This window comes from Lynx canadensis, chromosome A1, assembly GCF_007474595.2.
Source record: "Lynx canadensis isolate LIC74 chromosome A1, mLynCan4.pri.v2, whole genome shotgun sequence".
Taxonomy (NCBI): Eukaryota; Metazoa; Chordata; class Mammalia; order Carnivora; family Felidae; genus Lynx; species Lynx canadensis.
The window spans coordinates 143,584,617-143,599,476 of record NC_044303.2 but is presented as its reverse complement, the minus strand read 5'-3'; the positions used below and the strand labels follow the sequence as shown (position 1 = coordinate 143,599,476).

At 36.4% G+C, this 14,860-nt stretch overlaps 1 protein-coding gene across 1 annotated transcript in view; it reads left to right on the top strand.

Moving 5' to 3' along the window:
- Nucleotides 1-14,860, top strand: part of HOMER1 (homer scaffold protein 1) — a 134,509-nt gene that overhangs the window by 105,920 nt on the left and 13,729 nt on the right. The window contains exons 6-8 of the mRNA XM_030323699.1: nt 7,533-7,689; nt 12,334-12,444; nt 13,079-13,159. Of these exons, the coding sequence (XP_030179559.1) occupies nt 7,533-7,689; nt 12,334-12,444; nt 13,079-13,159 (349 nt within the window). The remainder of the gene's footprint in view (nt 1-7,532; nt 7,690-12,333; nt 12,445-13,078; nt 13,160-14,860) is intronic.

Sequence of the window (14,860 nt, the reverse complement as noted above, 5' to 3'; positions counted from 1 at the left end):
CCAACTGAGCCACCCAGGTGTTCCTGATGCACAAAAGTTTTAAATTTTGCCATGGTCCAATTTTATCTTTTTTTAATTGCCTGTGCTTTTTATGTTATATCCAAGAAATCATTGCAAGTCCTTTGTCCTGGAGCTTTTCCCCTATGTTTTCTTTTTAAGAGATTTATAGTTTAACTCTTACACTTAGGTCACTCATCCATTTTTAGTTAAGTTTCATATACGGCATAAGACAGAGACCTAGCTGCTTTTGCATGTGGGTATTCAGTTTTCCCAGTATCATTTGTTGGAAAGACCATCCTTTCCACATTGAATGATCATGGCAATCATATATGTGAAACCCAATTGACCATATATGTGAGGCTTTATTTCTGGCCTCTATGTTCTATTCCGTTGGTTTATATGTCTGTCTTTACGTCAGTACACACTGTTTTGATTATTGTAGTTTTGTATAAGTTTTGAAATCAGGAAATGTGAGCTCCAACTGTGTTCTTTTTTTTTTTTTTTTTAAGATTGTTTTGCAATTTGGAGTCCTCTGAAATGCCATATGAATTTTAGGATGAATTTTTCTATTTCTCAAATTACATTGTTGGGATTTTGATGGGATTACGTTGAATCTGTAGATCACTTGGGGTAGTATGGACATCTTCACAGTATTAAGTCTTCCAGTCTATGTACATGGAATGTTTTCCTGTTCATTTGTGTCTTCTTTGATTTCTTTCAGTGACCTTTTTAAAAAAAAATTGTTTTTTAATATTTATTTATTTTAGAGGGAGAGAGACACACACACAGAGTACAAGTGGGGTAGGGGCAAAGAGAGGGAGACACAGAATCTGAAGCAGGCTCCAGGCTCTGAGCTGTCACCACAGAGCCCGACACGAGGCTTGAACTCTCGGACCGCAAGGTTGTGACCTGAGCCAAAGTCGGACACTTAACCAACTGAACCACCCAGGCGTCCCACTTCCAGTGACTTTTTATAGTTTTAAGTGTACAAGTTTTTTATCCCCTTGTTTAAGTTCATTACTAAGTATTTTATAAGCATTTTATTCTATTGGATGCTATTATAAATGGAATTGTTTTATTAATTTCCTTTTCTGATTATTTGTTGTGTATTAGAATTACATCTGGTTTTGTGTATCGATGCAACTTTGCTGAACTCATTTATTAACAGCCTGTTTGTGAAATCTTTAGGGTTTTCAACATAGAAATTATGTCTCCCGCAAACAGATAATTCTACTTCTTTCTTTCCAATTTAGACACATGTCATTCATTTTTGTGCCTCCTTGTCCTAGCTAGGACTTCCAGTACCATGTTGAATTTAGAGTGGTGAAAGTGAGCATCCTTGTCTGGTTTCTGATCTCAGAGGAAAAGGTTTCAGCTTTCACTTTTGACTCTGATGTTAGCTGTGTGATTTTCCTACATGGCTTTTATTATATTGGGTAGTTTCCTTCTATTCCTCATTTATTGGCTATTTTTATAATAAAAGGGTATTGAATTTTGTCAAATGGTTTTTCTACATCATTTGAGATGATCATGTGTTTTTTTTATTCTATTAATGTGGTATATTACATTGATTTTTGTATGTTAAACTTTCCTTGCATCCCAGAGTCTCTTCATTTTTTTTTTTTTAAATTGGGTCTTTCAAAGAGAAGTTTGTAATTGTTATGAAATACCTTTTATCAATTTTTAATGGATCACACTTTTGGTGCTCTAAGAAACTTTTGCCTAACCCATGTTGACAAAATTTCTTTTGTAGTCTCTTCTTGAAGGTTTATATTTTATAACAATTTTATATTTTCAGTTCATTTTTATATAGGATAGGAGATAGGACTCAAGATTTTCTTGTGTGTGTGTGTGTGTGTGCGTGTGTGTGTGTGTGGTTATCTAGCTGTTTTGGCACTATTTGTTTAAAAGGCTATTGATTCTCCTTTGAATTGCCTTGGGATTTTTTATATAATCTTTGTTTAATATTTTAATATTTTTTAATATTTATTTTTGAGAGAGAGACCAAACGTGAGCAAGCGGAGGGGAAGAGAGAGAGAGAGAGAGAGGGGGCGGGGGCCAGAAAAAGACATAGAATCCAAAGCAAAGAAGGCTCCAGGCTCCAAGCTGTCAGCACAGAGCCTGATGTACGGTTTGAACTCACGAACCGTGAGATCATGACCTGAGCCGAAGTCAGGTGCTTAACTGACTAAGCCACCAGATGCCTCTATAATAATCTTCATTTTAATCATGTCCAGATATTTTCATTTTTTTTGTGAGGATCCAAGTTCCTGTCTAAAAAACTTCCTTTATATTTCCTGTAGTATGTTATCTGCTGGTAAGGAATTCCTTCAGCTTTTGTTATTTCACCTTCATTTAGAAAAGTATCATCCCTGTGTGTAGAATTCTGGGTTGACAATTGTTTTCTTTTGGCACTATCACACTGTTCTCTTATGGACTGCTTAGTTTGTGATGAGAAACTACTATAATTGTTACCTTTGTTCTGTATATATGTTTTTGAGTTTTTTGGGTTTGTAGTTAAATGCCCTTTATAGTTTTTTGAAAATTGTCAGCCTTTGTCTCTTAACATATTTTTTCTGCTTTCTTCTCTTTTCTTTCTGGGATGCCAGTTACACATTTGTTAGAAAGTTTGATATTGTCCCCATGTCTTAGATACTCTGGTGGGGTTTTTTGTTTATTTTTTTCTCTCTGTGTGCAGCTTGGCCAATTTTGATTGGTCAATTGATACTAACTTCTAGATTACAGGGGTGCCTGGGTGGCTCAGTCAGTTGAGCGACCAACTTCAGCTCAGGTCATGATCTCACAGTTGGTGGGTTCGGGCCCCACGGTGGGCTCTGTGCTAACAGCTCAGACCCTGGAGCCTTCTTTGGATTCTGTGTCTCCCTCTTTGTGCCCCTCCCCCGTGCACTTGCACACGGGCCCATTCTCTCTCTCTCTGTCAAAAATAAATAATTTTTTTTTTTTTAATTTCTAGATTACACAAAACAAGGCATTTGGTCAGGAATACTAACCTTTTCCTGAACAGGTCCTTTGTAAATACTCCAAGTCCCAGATCTGAATTTTATACATAAAATCTCCTATATTTTGTATGCTTGATCAATTGATTTAAAACAGAAATCAAGAAACTGTAGGTTCTACTAATTAAAGCTAGCGTGAAATCCCGTCCCTAATGTGAGATTCAAAATAATTATATTTAAGAATTTTCTTAGTATTGAAAACTTAATTATGATTTAATTGTTGTAACATTTACTATTCATTATATTCACCAACTTAATCCTAGGTGGGTTTTGTACTTAGCTCATAAATTCATACCTTTACTTTTTCATTTAGATAGTCAATGTGTTTACCTAAACACAAGCACCGAGCTGTGCTGGGAACTGGAAGGTTCGGTGGTGTAGCTAGAAAATACTTGTTGGAGAAGACCTGAATCCCTGAAAGAGAAGAATGCATTCTTATAGATTGATGCTGAATATGGAAAGTTTTGGGCAAAAATTCATAGAGAGGAAAATTAAAGTCTAATTGGGAGGAAGAAACTGTCACAGGAAAGCCAGCTGACTAGAACAGGAGCTATAACCCATGGCTTCGATCCAGGAAATAGATTGGTACCACCAAGCAATTAACTCTGATTGAGTGTCCCACAATTTTAACTCAATTCTTAGACTGCCTGGAGGGAGCATCAGATCCCACATATCAAGGGCTCAGTCCCATAAGACTGCTTCTTCTTCAGATGCCAGGTTGCAAGTCCAGGTTGTTACCTGTGTTTTTGATTCACTGGCTATAAATTAGAGATAGCTGCAACCCCCTCCCTAGTTCAGTTAATTTGCTAGAGTAGTTCACAGAACTCAAGAAACTGGCTTTGCTTACTCGATTACCAGTTTATTACAAAGGATATTAAAGGATGTGAATGAACAGCCAGATGAAATAATACATACAGCAAGATCCTAACAACTGGAGCTTTTTCTTTTTTTGGGGGGCCTAGCACTTGAATGCTTTCTGGGTCACCAACATGGCAGCTCTTCTGGGTTTTTATGGAGGCTTCATTCCATCGACATGATTGATAAACTCTTTGGCCGTTGGTGACTGTTTCACTTTCAGCCCCTCTCTCTCTCCCTGGAGGTCAGAGGGTGGGAGTGAAAGTTTTAATCCTGTAATCAAGGTGGGTTCTTCCTGCCACCAGCCCTCACATCTTTAGGAGGTTTCTAAAAGTCACCTCATTAACATAAACTTAATTGTGGTTGAAAGGGGCTTGTTGTGAATAACAAGACATCCATTTCACTTTTATGGCTCTAAAGTGATTTCTGGGGCTGCAGACAAAAGACCAAATATAACAAAAGATGCCCCAGGAGTTTTACATTTGCATATATCTAGTGTTTAAATTAGTTCAGTAAGATTTTAGTTAGCAGATTAAAAGGTCTGTTTAAATAAAACTTTATAGGGAAAAAATGGTAGGTGGTTTTGAAAAAATCTGTAATTAAGTTAGAACAGGTGCATGCTTTACTCAGAAAACCTGAATTTGGAAAATCATTTCACAAAAGACCGAATAGAAAAGAGTTTTCTTTTCAAGGCTACAAGTGGGCTGTTAAATTAATAGCTTAACTTATTGTTTGATTTTTATTCATTCATGTTTTGAGGAAATTTCAGTAAACTTTAGAAAATTTTAAAAACTTTTTATTTGAAATTAATTTTAGACTTACAGAAAACTTACAAAAACTATGTGGAGAATCTCCATGTACCCCTCACCCAACTTCTCTTAATGGTAGCATCTTACACAACCATAATAATTAACAAATTAATATAGACACGGTGCTACCAACTAAACTGCAGACCTCTTTTCACAATTGTCCTTTTCTGTTCTAGGAACCTATCCATGATCACACTTTGCATTTAATTATTTCTTCTTAATCTCCACCATTCTTTTTCTCAGTCTTTTGATACTTTTGGAGAATACCAACCAGTTATTTTGTAGACTGCCCCTCAGTTTGGGTTTATGATGTTTGCTCATGATTAGAATAAGGTTATGCATTTTTGACAAGAATACCACAGAAATTATCTTTCCTTATGCATCATATGAGAGGATTCATGATGCTGATACATTTTATTACTGGTGATGAGCTTTAGAAATTCTTTTTTTTTTTTTTTTTAATTTTTTTTTTTCAACATTTATTTATTTTTGGGACAGAGAGAGACAGAGCATGAACGGGCGAGGGGCAGAGAGAGAGGGAGACACAGAATCGGAAACAGGCTCCAGGCTCCGAGCCATCAGCCCAGAGCCTGACGCGGGGCTCGAACTCACGGACCGCGAGATCGTGACCTGGCTGAAGTCGGACGCTTAACCGACTGCGCCACCCAGGCGCCCCGAGCTTTAGAAATTCTTGATGATAGATGCTATGATTTCTTTTATATAATACATATTAAAATTATTATTAAGGGGGCGCCTGGGTGGCTCAGTTGGTTAAGCATCCAACTTTCAGTTCACGGCATGATCATGCAGTTTGTGAGTTCAAGCCCCGCATTGGGCTCTGTGCTGACAGCTCAGAGCCTGGAGCCTGCTTCAGATTCCTTGTCTCCCTCTCTCTCTGCCCCTTCCCCTCTCGTGCTGTGTCTCTCTTACTCTCAAAAATAAATAATAAGACGTTTAAATTTTTTAAAATTATTATTAAAAATACCAGTCTATCAAAGCATTTGCTTTGTAATGCAGATAATTTACCAAAAACCAAAATGCAGATTAGGGAAAGCTGTTATCATCACTAGTTAATTAATGGGATGAGGTCTGTAGAATTTCACTAAAAAAAGTAAATTGTTCAATGATAAGAAAAAAACACCTTTTTCTTTCAAATGAGGCAATTCTTTCTTCATTGGACAGTTAACAAAGGAATCATCAAAAGAAGAATCTTCCTGAGTAATAGAATTGTTTTTGTAGTAGAAAAATTGTCTTGGTTGAAGTAATTAACTTTGGATAACTTATCAAGTAGAACAATAAATGAGGAAATAGGTGATTGCTTTTAGGTTTTTTTGTTCTATGTGTAACACTGGAATTCTATCAAATTAAGTCATTAAGACCAGTTTCTGGGGTGTAGCCTATCATCATATCTGAAATAAATTTATTGCAACAAATTTTTTGTATTTTGGGCATTTCAAAATTATGAATAGCATGAAATAAATCAATAATAATTTCAGAGGAAATACTACATTACATGTCCCATACCTTATTGACATTGAATCATCCTCATATGTTTCAGAAAGGAATGAAATTGTGCTTCAGGCTTTGATGCACTTAAAAAAATACAGTGTATTTGGTATAGCCAGTGTGGAAAACAGTATGGAGGCTCCTTAAAAATTAAAAATGGAGATACCATATGATCCTTCTGGGTCTTTACCCAAAGAAAATTCTAATTCTAAAAGATATATGCACCCTTATGTTTATTGCACATTATTTACAATAGCCTAGATATGGAACACCCCAAGGTCCACCAAAAGATGAATGGATAATGGATGAAGAGAATATGGTGTATATATATATACAAAATGGAATCTTACTTACCATAAAAAAGAATGAAATCTTGCCACTTACCACAACATGTTTGGACCTAGAAAGTATTTTGCTATAAAATAAGCCAGAGAAAGAATACCATATAATTTAACTTATATGTGGAATTTAAAAAACAAAACAAACTTGGGACGCCTGGGTGGCTCAGTTAAGCATCCGACTCTTTGTTTCTGTTCAGGTCATCTCACATTTCATGAGTTCCAGCCCCACTCTGCACTGTCAGTGCAGAGCTTCGGATTCATTCTCCCCTCTTTCCACCCCTACCCCATTCATGCTCTCCCACTCTCTCAAAATAAATAAACTTAATTTAAGAAATCAAAAAACAAAACAAACAAAAATAGACTCATAAGTACAGACAACAAACTGGTGGCTGCCAGAGAAAAGGGGAGTGAGGGGAAGTAGGTGATCAAGGGGATTAAGAGGTACAAACTTGTAGTTATAAAGTAAATAACAGGGATGAAAAGTACAGATTAGGAAATATAGTAAATAATGTAATAATAGCTTTGTATAGTGACACACAGTAACTGTGTTTACCATGGTGAATATTTTGTGATATATATAATCATCAAATCGCTATGTTATACACCAGAAACTAATATTGTATGTCAAAACTGTGTTTTTATGAAATAAAATTTTTAATGATATCTCCCTCAAGTATACAGTAGATTATTAGGTTTTGCTGATAGGTATATCTATATATACCGATATAGATAGATATAGTGTTTATTCCTCAAAAGAGAATGAGTAGAAACTCTCCTGTAGATATCTGTTACCTGTTGTAATGAAAGTGGGAACTAGCTCACATTAAGCTTTCTTCACTTGCTAGGTTTTCTTCACTAGGAACATTTCATTGAAATAGTTGTTTTTATACTTTTTGGATTATCTTTGAAGCATCCATGAACTATAAAACTAATAGAACTGAGTCCTGCTGTCCCTTCAAAGTAACAATATTCAATGTAATTGATAGCATTTTCTTTTATTTTAGTTCAGCAATCAGCAAACATTGGGAGGCTGAACTGGCTACCCTCAAAGGAAATAATGCCAAACTCACTGCAGCCCTGTTGGAGTCCACTGCCAACGTGAAACAATGGAAACAGCAACTAGCTGCGTATCAAGAGGAAGCAGAACGTCTGCACAAGCGAGTAAGTTCAGAGCTGCTGACATCCATAGGGATTTATGGCTAACAGACTTCACTGCTCAGCAGAGACTTACATGTAGTAGACTCAGTTCAAGGACATCTTTTGGAGATAATCGTTGGTTGTCAGAACACATAGATAGATGGTAGTATAAGTGGGTTTATTTAGTTAAGAAAAATATTTTCTATTCTGTCATTATCTGTGAAAATCTTGGTAAGTTATGTCTTTCTGCTCAGTAATCTCATCTGTAAAATAGAAATAATAATTGATACTGTGTAGAATTCCTGTGAAAATTAATTGAGAAAGTGAATTGACATTTAGTTGCACTGAGTTAATGATAGATGCTTTTATTATTTTATTTTTATTTTTTAAAAAAGGAACAGGAGTGCCTGGGTGGCTCAGTTGGTTAAGCGTCCAACTTCAGCGCTGGTCATGCTCTCACAGTTTGTGAGTTTGAGCCGTGCGTGGGGCTCTGTGCTGACAGGCCTGAAGCCTGATTCAGATTTGTGCCTCCCTCTCTCTCTACCCCTTCCCCACTCACGCTCTGTCTCTCTCTCACTCTCTCAAAAATAAATAAAAACATTAAAAAAAGATTTTTTTTAAAGAGCAACTTAAAATATACAGGTAGGAAATGCTTTATAAAAGTTGGGAGGTGCCTGGTGACTCATTTGGTTAAGAGGCCAACTTTAGCTCAGGTTATGTTCTCATGGTTCGTGAGTTTGAGCCCCGCATCAGGTTGTCTACTGACAGCACAGAGCCCACTTCAGATCCTCTGTCCCCCTGTCCCCCACTCATGCTCACTCGATCTCTCTCTGTCTCTCTCTCTCTCTCTCTCTCTCTCTGTCTCTCTCGATCTGTCTCTCTCTCAAAAATAAACATGAAAAAAAATTTTAAGAAAAAATAGTCAGTTACACAGGTTTCCCCCACTATCCAAAAATAAAGCATTGCTGTGAAACCTTTCCTAAGCTCAAGTGGCATAAAGCAAAGAGTATCCCCTACTTTAAAGTTCACATCGTATCACTTCACTTTTACAAAAGATCTACATTAGTATCTGTTTTTGCTACTTGACAGAAATCTGAAGATGATTTTCAGTTTTACCAAAAAACACCATTACCATACTAATCTAGGTCTTTCATAAAAGTGAAGTGGCATAAATGCAAGCTCTCAGAAAGTGGGGGAGCACCTGCATTTGAAATTCATATAGGAAAAGAAAATCAGAAACCCCAGTATAACTAATATCAGAAGCCCAAACAATTACTTGTGAAGAATTTTTTTTGTGCTCAAAGCATTTACATTTACCCAACAGGAAGCAGATGCCACTAATTTCCTTTTTTAGAAAGGATGCAAAACAAGTGAACTTCATAGACAATAGGAAATTGTCTTACTACCAGAGCACAATTTAAGGAATGTAATAGGACCAGAATGACAAGGGAAATAATATAGAAATGGAATAGACACAGGGAGGGAGAGTAAGAAACCTGAATAAATATCATCCTATTATATGTATAAAGGTTAACTTAAGAGGAAGAAGAAGAAGGTTGTTTAATGAGTATAGAATTTCCATTTAGCAAGATGAAAAAGTTCTAGAGATCTTTTTCACAATGGTCTGAGTATACTTGTACACTTAAAAATGGTAAAGATGATAAATTTAATTATGTGTTCTTTACCACAATAAAAAAAATTAACTCACAACAGTTAACTCATGAGCCAATAAATATTCATTGAAAAACTATCATATCTCCTTATTGAGTAATCCTTGCCCTTAAGGAATTTTTGGTTTAAATAATTAATTGAATTTTAAAGATTTAAGAAATGAAATCTTTCTGTTCACGTGTTTATAATTTTCAGTGCTCTTCCTTCCTTTTTATAGATTTGATTTCCATCAAGGTATCCTTTCCCATTGGCCTGAATTAACTTTGCAATTTTGGCCAGGTATAAGGACAGCTTTTCGACTTAACTGCAGGTTGCGTTTTCCTATTTCTTCACATGTGTAGTCATTTTCAGTTGTGTGTTAGACATTAAAAATTAGATGCTATGCTGCCTATAGATGCTCTCATCTTATTCTGAATGATGTTTTTTATTTGAGGAAGCAGTTAAATGACTTACAGATTTCCTTGAATTTGTGGAGGTATGGACTTACGCTTCATTATTAGAGTTGTTTTATTTTAATTTTGCCCTTAACCCTCTGGAGAATCCCCTAGTCCTGAGAAATCTTTATTTCTAAGGCGTAACCCTTCGGATGCTTCAGTGGAAAGCTTGAGGTGATAACCAATGTCCTCTAATTTGGTGGGACTCAAACTTCAAACTGTTTTCTCTATGGTGAGCATGAGCACTACCACCTTAGCTCTTTCAGCCTTCCAGCTCCCCACACCCCACCATGCTGGACTCCTTGGATTCTTACCTGTGCATGTTTAGTTCAAGGGTTGACCAAAGACTTGGAAAAAGTCTCTATGCTTATTTGGGCCTTTCTTCATACAGTTCCCTCAATTTCTAGCTGTTTCAGCTGTTCTAAGGAGTCCCCAAATCATCAGGCTCCTCAGGCTATCTTTTAGTCTTTTGCTCTATTTGGTCACTAACCAGGGCATTCAAGCAGTTGAATTTTACATGCCGTTCATGATTTGCCATTGTTATCTATGGGAAAGTTTTTTTAATAAAAACAACTCCATCATTATGAGAACTGGAATTCCCCATAAGGTATTTATTATCTAATTGAACAAAGAAAACTAATAAACATTGAAGAATAAGGAAATAATTCCCAAGATTTTCAATACATTTCATTTTGTGGACCACAGGACAGGAGAGCCTTGACAGATTGAATAGATAGGAATGGCTTTCTGGTGAAAGTGCATGCTGAGCTGAGAGTAGAGGGTTTGATGAAGTCTGAATGGCCTCAGAGGTAAGAGAGGACATTCATATCTAGCAAGATGGGTATGAGAGTTGTTTATTCTTTCTTAAAGTTTTATTTATTTTGAGAGAGAGCATGCACAAGCCAGGGAGGGGCAGAGAGGGAGAGAGAAGGAATCCCAAGTAGGCTTCTTGTTGTTAGCACAGAGTCTGGCACAGAGCTTGATCTCATGAACCATGAGACCATGACCTGAGCTGAAATCAAGAGTAGGATACTTAACCGACTGAACCACCCAGGCACCCTGAGAGTGGTTTGTTCTTAGGACAAGGAGACTTGCCTGCTTTTAGTTGGAAAAGTGATATATCACATACTGTGAGTGTCTTGGGTGATGAGAATAGTTAAGTAGTTTATGACTGGTATATGCAAGACCTGAGGGTTAAGATTTGATGTAAAAAAAAAAAAAAGAGCCTTTGAAAGGCTTTGAATGGGGGAGTTAAAGATCACAGATGAATGTTAGTTTGCAGAAGAGGTAAAAATAGATTACAGTTAAGTCTTGTGGCAAGCCATTGCTGTTCTTTAGGCCTGGATGATAAGGGTCTGCACAAGGCTATTAGTACATGAATAGAAAGGACAAAAGTGTTAAGAAAGGTAGAGTGACATTTGTGGAGTGTAATTAGATACTTGGAAAATGTGAAAGAGAAGGATTTGCTATGTTTAACAGTCTAGAATTCACTGCAGTCTAGTCACCCAAAATGTATGAGCTCCCGATGTATGTAAAGAGCTGTGATTGGAGGTGTATGTATGTTTTTATGTTGACTTCTGTCTCTTTTGACTGTCAAATCCAACAGTGTTGTTGGACAGGATAACTTTTAGGGACTCTGCCCTTCTCTGTTCTCTCAGAAAATACCAAGTGCTTATTAAAAATTAGGTAGCTCTTTGGGCCCTCAGTACATTGTTATTGACTAAAAAATGTTATCTTTTGCCACAGAGACACTATTGATATGAAGTCGTTCTAGTAATAGAATGATTTAAGTTGTATTTTTTTTTTTTAATTTTTTTTTTTTTTTAAGTTGTATTTTTAAGCATATCTTTTCTTCCAGATTCTCTTAACATTTTGGAAATGTATTTGAAAAATTTCTCACTTCTGCAAGGCCAGTTTTCAGAAGCCATGTTTAATTTGAAAGCTACAGATGGAAGGCAGATGGCTATATCTGATTTTGAATATGTTTTCATAGGAAATTTTTATTTTTTTTTTTTTAATTTTTTTTTTAAATTTTTTTTTTTTTTCAACGTTTATTTATTTTTTGGGACAGAGAGAGACAGAGCATGAACGGGGGAGGGGCAGAGAGAGAGAGGGAGACACAGAATCGGAAGCAGGCTCCAGGCTCTGAGCCATCAGCCCAGAGCCTGACGCGGGGCTCGAACTCACGGAGCGTGAGATCGTGACCTGGCTGAAGTCGGACGCTTAACCGACTGCGCCACCCAGGCGCCCCTCATAGGAAATTTTTAAAGAAAACTTCATTATAGGGATTCTCTGCTATCATTAATCATTTAATTTTAAGTTTTCCTGATTTTGCCCATGACCAAGCCATATAAATAATTATTTCCCTAGTCTTTTTTTCCTTGTCCTAGATTCGTGTCTTTAAAGAATCTATTCATTCTACAATAAGTGTCTTAATATTTCTCAATTTATTTTCATATGTTGCTTCAGAATTCGTGTTTTAACTATCAGGAGTTACTATATTTTCAGCAAGAAATCCTTTGAAGTAGTCATATAACTTACCTGTGTTCTCCTTTCATTCTAGGTGACTGAGCTTGAATGTGTTAGTAGCCAAGCAAATGCAGTGCATACCCATAAGACAGAATTAAATCAGACAATACAAGAACTAGAAGAGACGCTGAAAGTGAAGGAAGAGGTATTTGCTACTTTTTACTCATCTGTAATCTGGCTAACATATGTATACAAAATATTTGAGCTTATGTCAGATTTGCAGGTACTTTATGGAGTAAAGTAAGGTTGTGGGATGCTGTTTAGGGGTGTGAAATGTTTTTTTTTTTTTTTTTTTTGATTAATATTAAGCTTGTTCATATTTTCTCCTTCCTTATTTCTGCTGTTATGAACAATGATGAGGCAGTCAGACTGAGATGCTGCCTGTTGCCTTCTGTATGAGAGTTGCATTCATAAAATCAACAGAAAACCAGGAGAGGTTAAATGAATTTTATATGCTGTTGCTTTCTCTGGTTTCTGGTCAGAAGATTTAACATCCCAGGAAAGAATTATATCCACAACCATAACATATTCCGATGGTTGTTTCTAAGCAGTGCTGTCTCAAAGCCCGCAAGTGTACTTGTTGTTTAAGATTATCATGTAGTAGACACCATACCCATAAAGACAAATCACCCCTCTAAAATTTAGTCAGTATAAAGGAATGTTTTTTTAATTATTTTTTTCCAGGGACTGGAACAATGATTTCAGGAAAAAATAAGACTTTCTCTTTCCTTGATTTAGTTTAAATATTGTTGCTAAAGACCTTGCTCTACTTTTTCTAGGAAATAGAAAGATTAAAACAAGAAATTGATAATGCCAGAGAATTACAAGAACAGAGAGACTCTTTGACTCAGAAACTCCAGGTGAGCTGTAATGACGTTTTGATTCATTTCTGCACAGCAAGGCATCACTCATTCTTTCACATAGTAATGACTTTTTTCTCTGAAATTTCATTTCGTAGGTTCTCAGTCCTTTTTCTTTTCCAGGACTTCTCATTCGGGCCTAATCTTTGATTTGTCAAAAATTACCTGATACCTTTATCTAGGTAGCATATGATCATCATAGATGGTCATTTATAAATTGTCTTCAGTAAATTATTTTAGAAATTTCTACTTTGTAACATAAAAAATACCCTGAATTTAAAGAGAATTTCTCAAATGGATTTCATTCACTTGAGGAGTCCTCATTTTTTTTTTACACTGAACTACTTAGCATGAATTACAAAAGTAGTTGTGCCCTAATGGAAATCAAGTTAGTACTGTTTTTCTTCCTTTATACGAATTAATTTTACTCACTTTTTTTGCATAAGTAATATGTTTCTTGGCTCTCATTTACATATGTATATCCTGTGTCAGTGGTTAGGGAAGAATTTTAGAATTCATTATCAAAGTGCCCTGGCACCTCAGGTACTTTTACACCCCAGTGGTTAGCTGCCTCTATAAAGAGACGTTAGGGCCACTTTAGAGTTGGGAGTAGAAATAAATGTATGTACAGAGTGAGGAATTTGGGCTGAGTGATGATGAGTAGGACCTGAAAGCCCAGTATTAAAAGGAGTACCATAATTATAATGAGAATGTCCAGCATTAATTGAGTGCTCACTTGCACCAGACACTGTGTTAAGCACTTTACTTATATTGTGCATTTATTCCATGCAACAGTCATAGGAAACTGAGGCTTGTATAGGTTAACTTGTCCAATCTCTCTTTAAGTAGGCAAAGTTCTTTGACAGTGGAAATGGGTTCTTTATAGAGCATCAACTATTTCCCTCTCTCTCTCCCGTCATTTGACTTTCAGCAGTCTGAGAAAAAGGAGGTGGTTTGTTTTGGTTAGCCCTATTAAATGTTGTTCCTACATTTTAATGATCTGTGTAAATTAGTGGTTGTCAACTGGGGGCAGTTTTGTGCTGCAGGGGACATTTAACAATGTATGGAGACAGTTTTGATTTTCACAACTAGGACTGTACTATTGACATCTAGTAGGTGGAAGTCAAGGATGCTGCTAAACATCCAATTATCTGGCCCAAAATGTCAATAGTGTCAAGGTTGAGAAAGCCTGGTGTAGAACTAAAAGATGAAGCATGTAATCAGGGCTAGAGGAGGTGGAAGAAATCAGTGTGGCTTTGCCATTTGTTCGTTTGTTTCAGGCTGTCATTGTCTGAGTACTTGCTATGCTTCAGGCATTTTGCTAAGCACTTGTATACCATCGCTCTAATTCTCAACTAATTCTCACACTAACAAATGTGGTAACCCCATTTTCAAAGAGAAGGCAGCAGTTCGGAGGTGTTAACAAGTTTACAAGACACTGAGCTAGAAAGTAGTAAGGCCTAAATTTGTTTTGATTCCAAAGTCTCTGTTCTTTCTGTATTAGCACCACACTGCTCCAGGCAGTCAAGTGGCCAAGACTTTCCTGACAGTTCTTTAAAAACATTTTTCCAGTTACATACACATTTACATTGTCCCAGAGAAACCAACAGGTGATTTTTCATATCAGACTTCTAAATGTATTTCATCATTGACTGAGCAGTAATTGAATTTTAAAGCTGGCTCCTGGAATAGTGAATATCA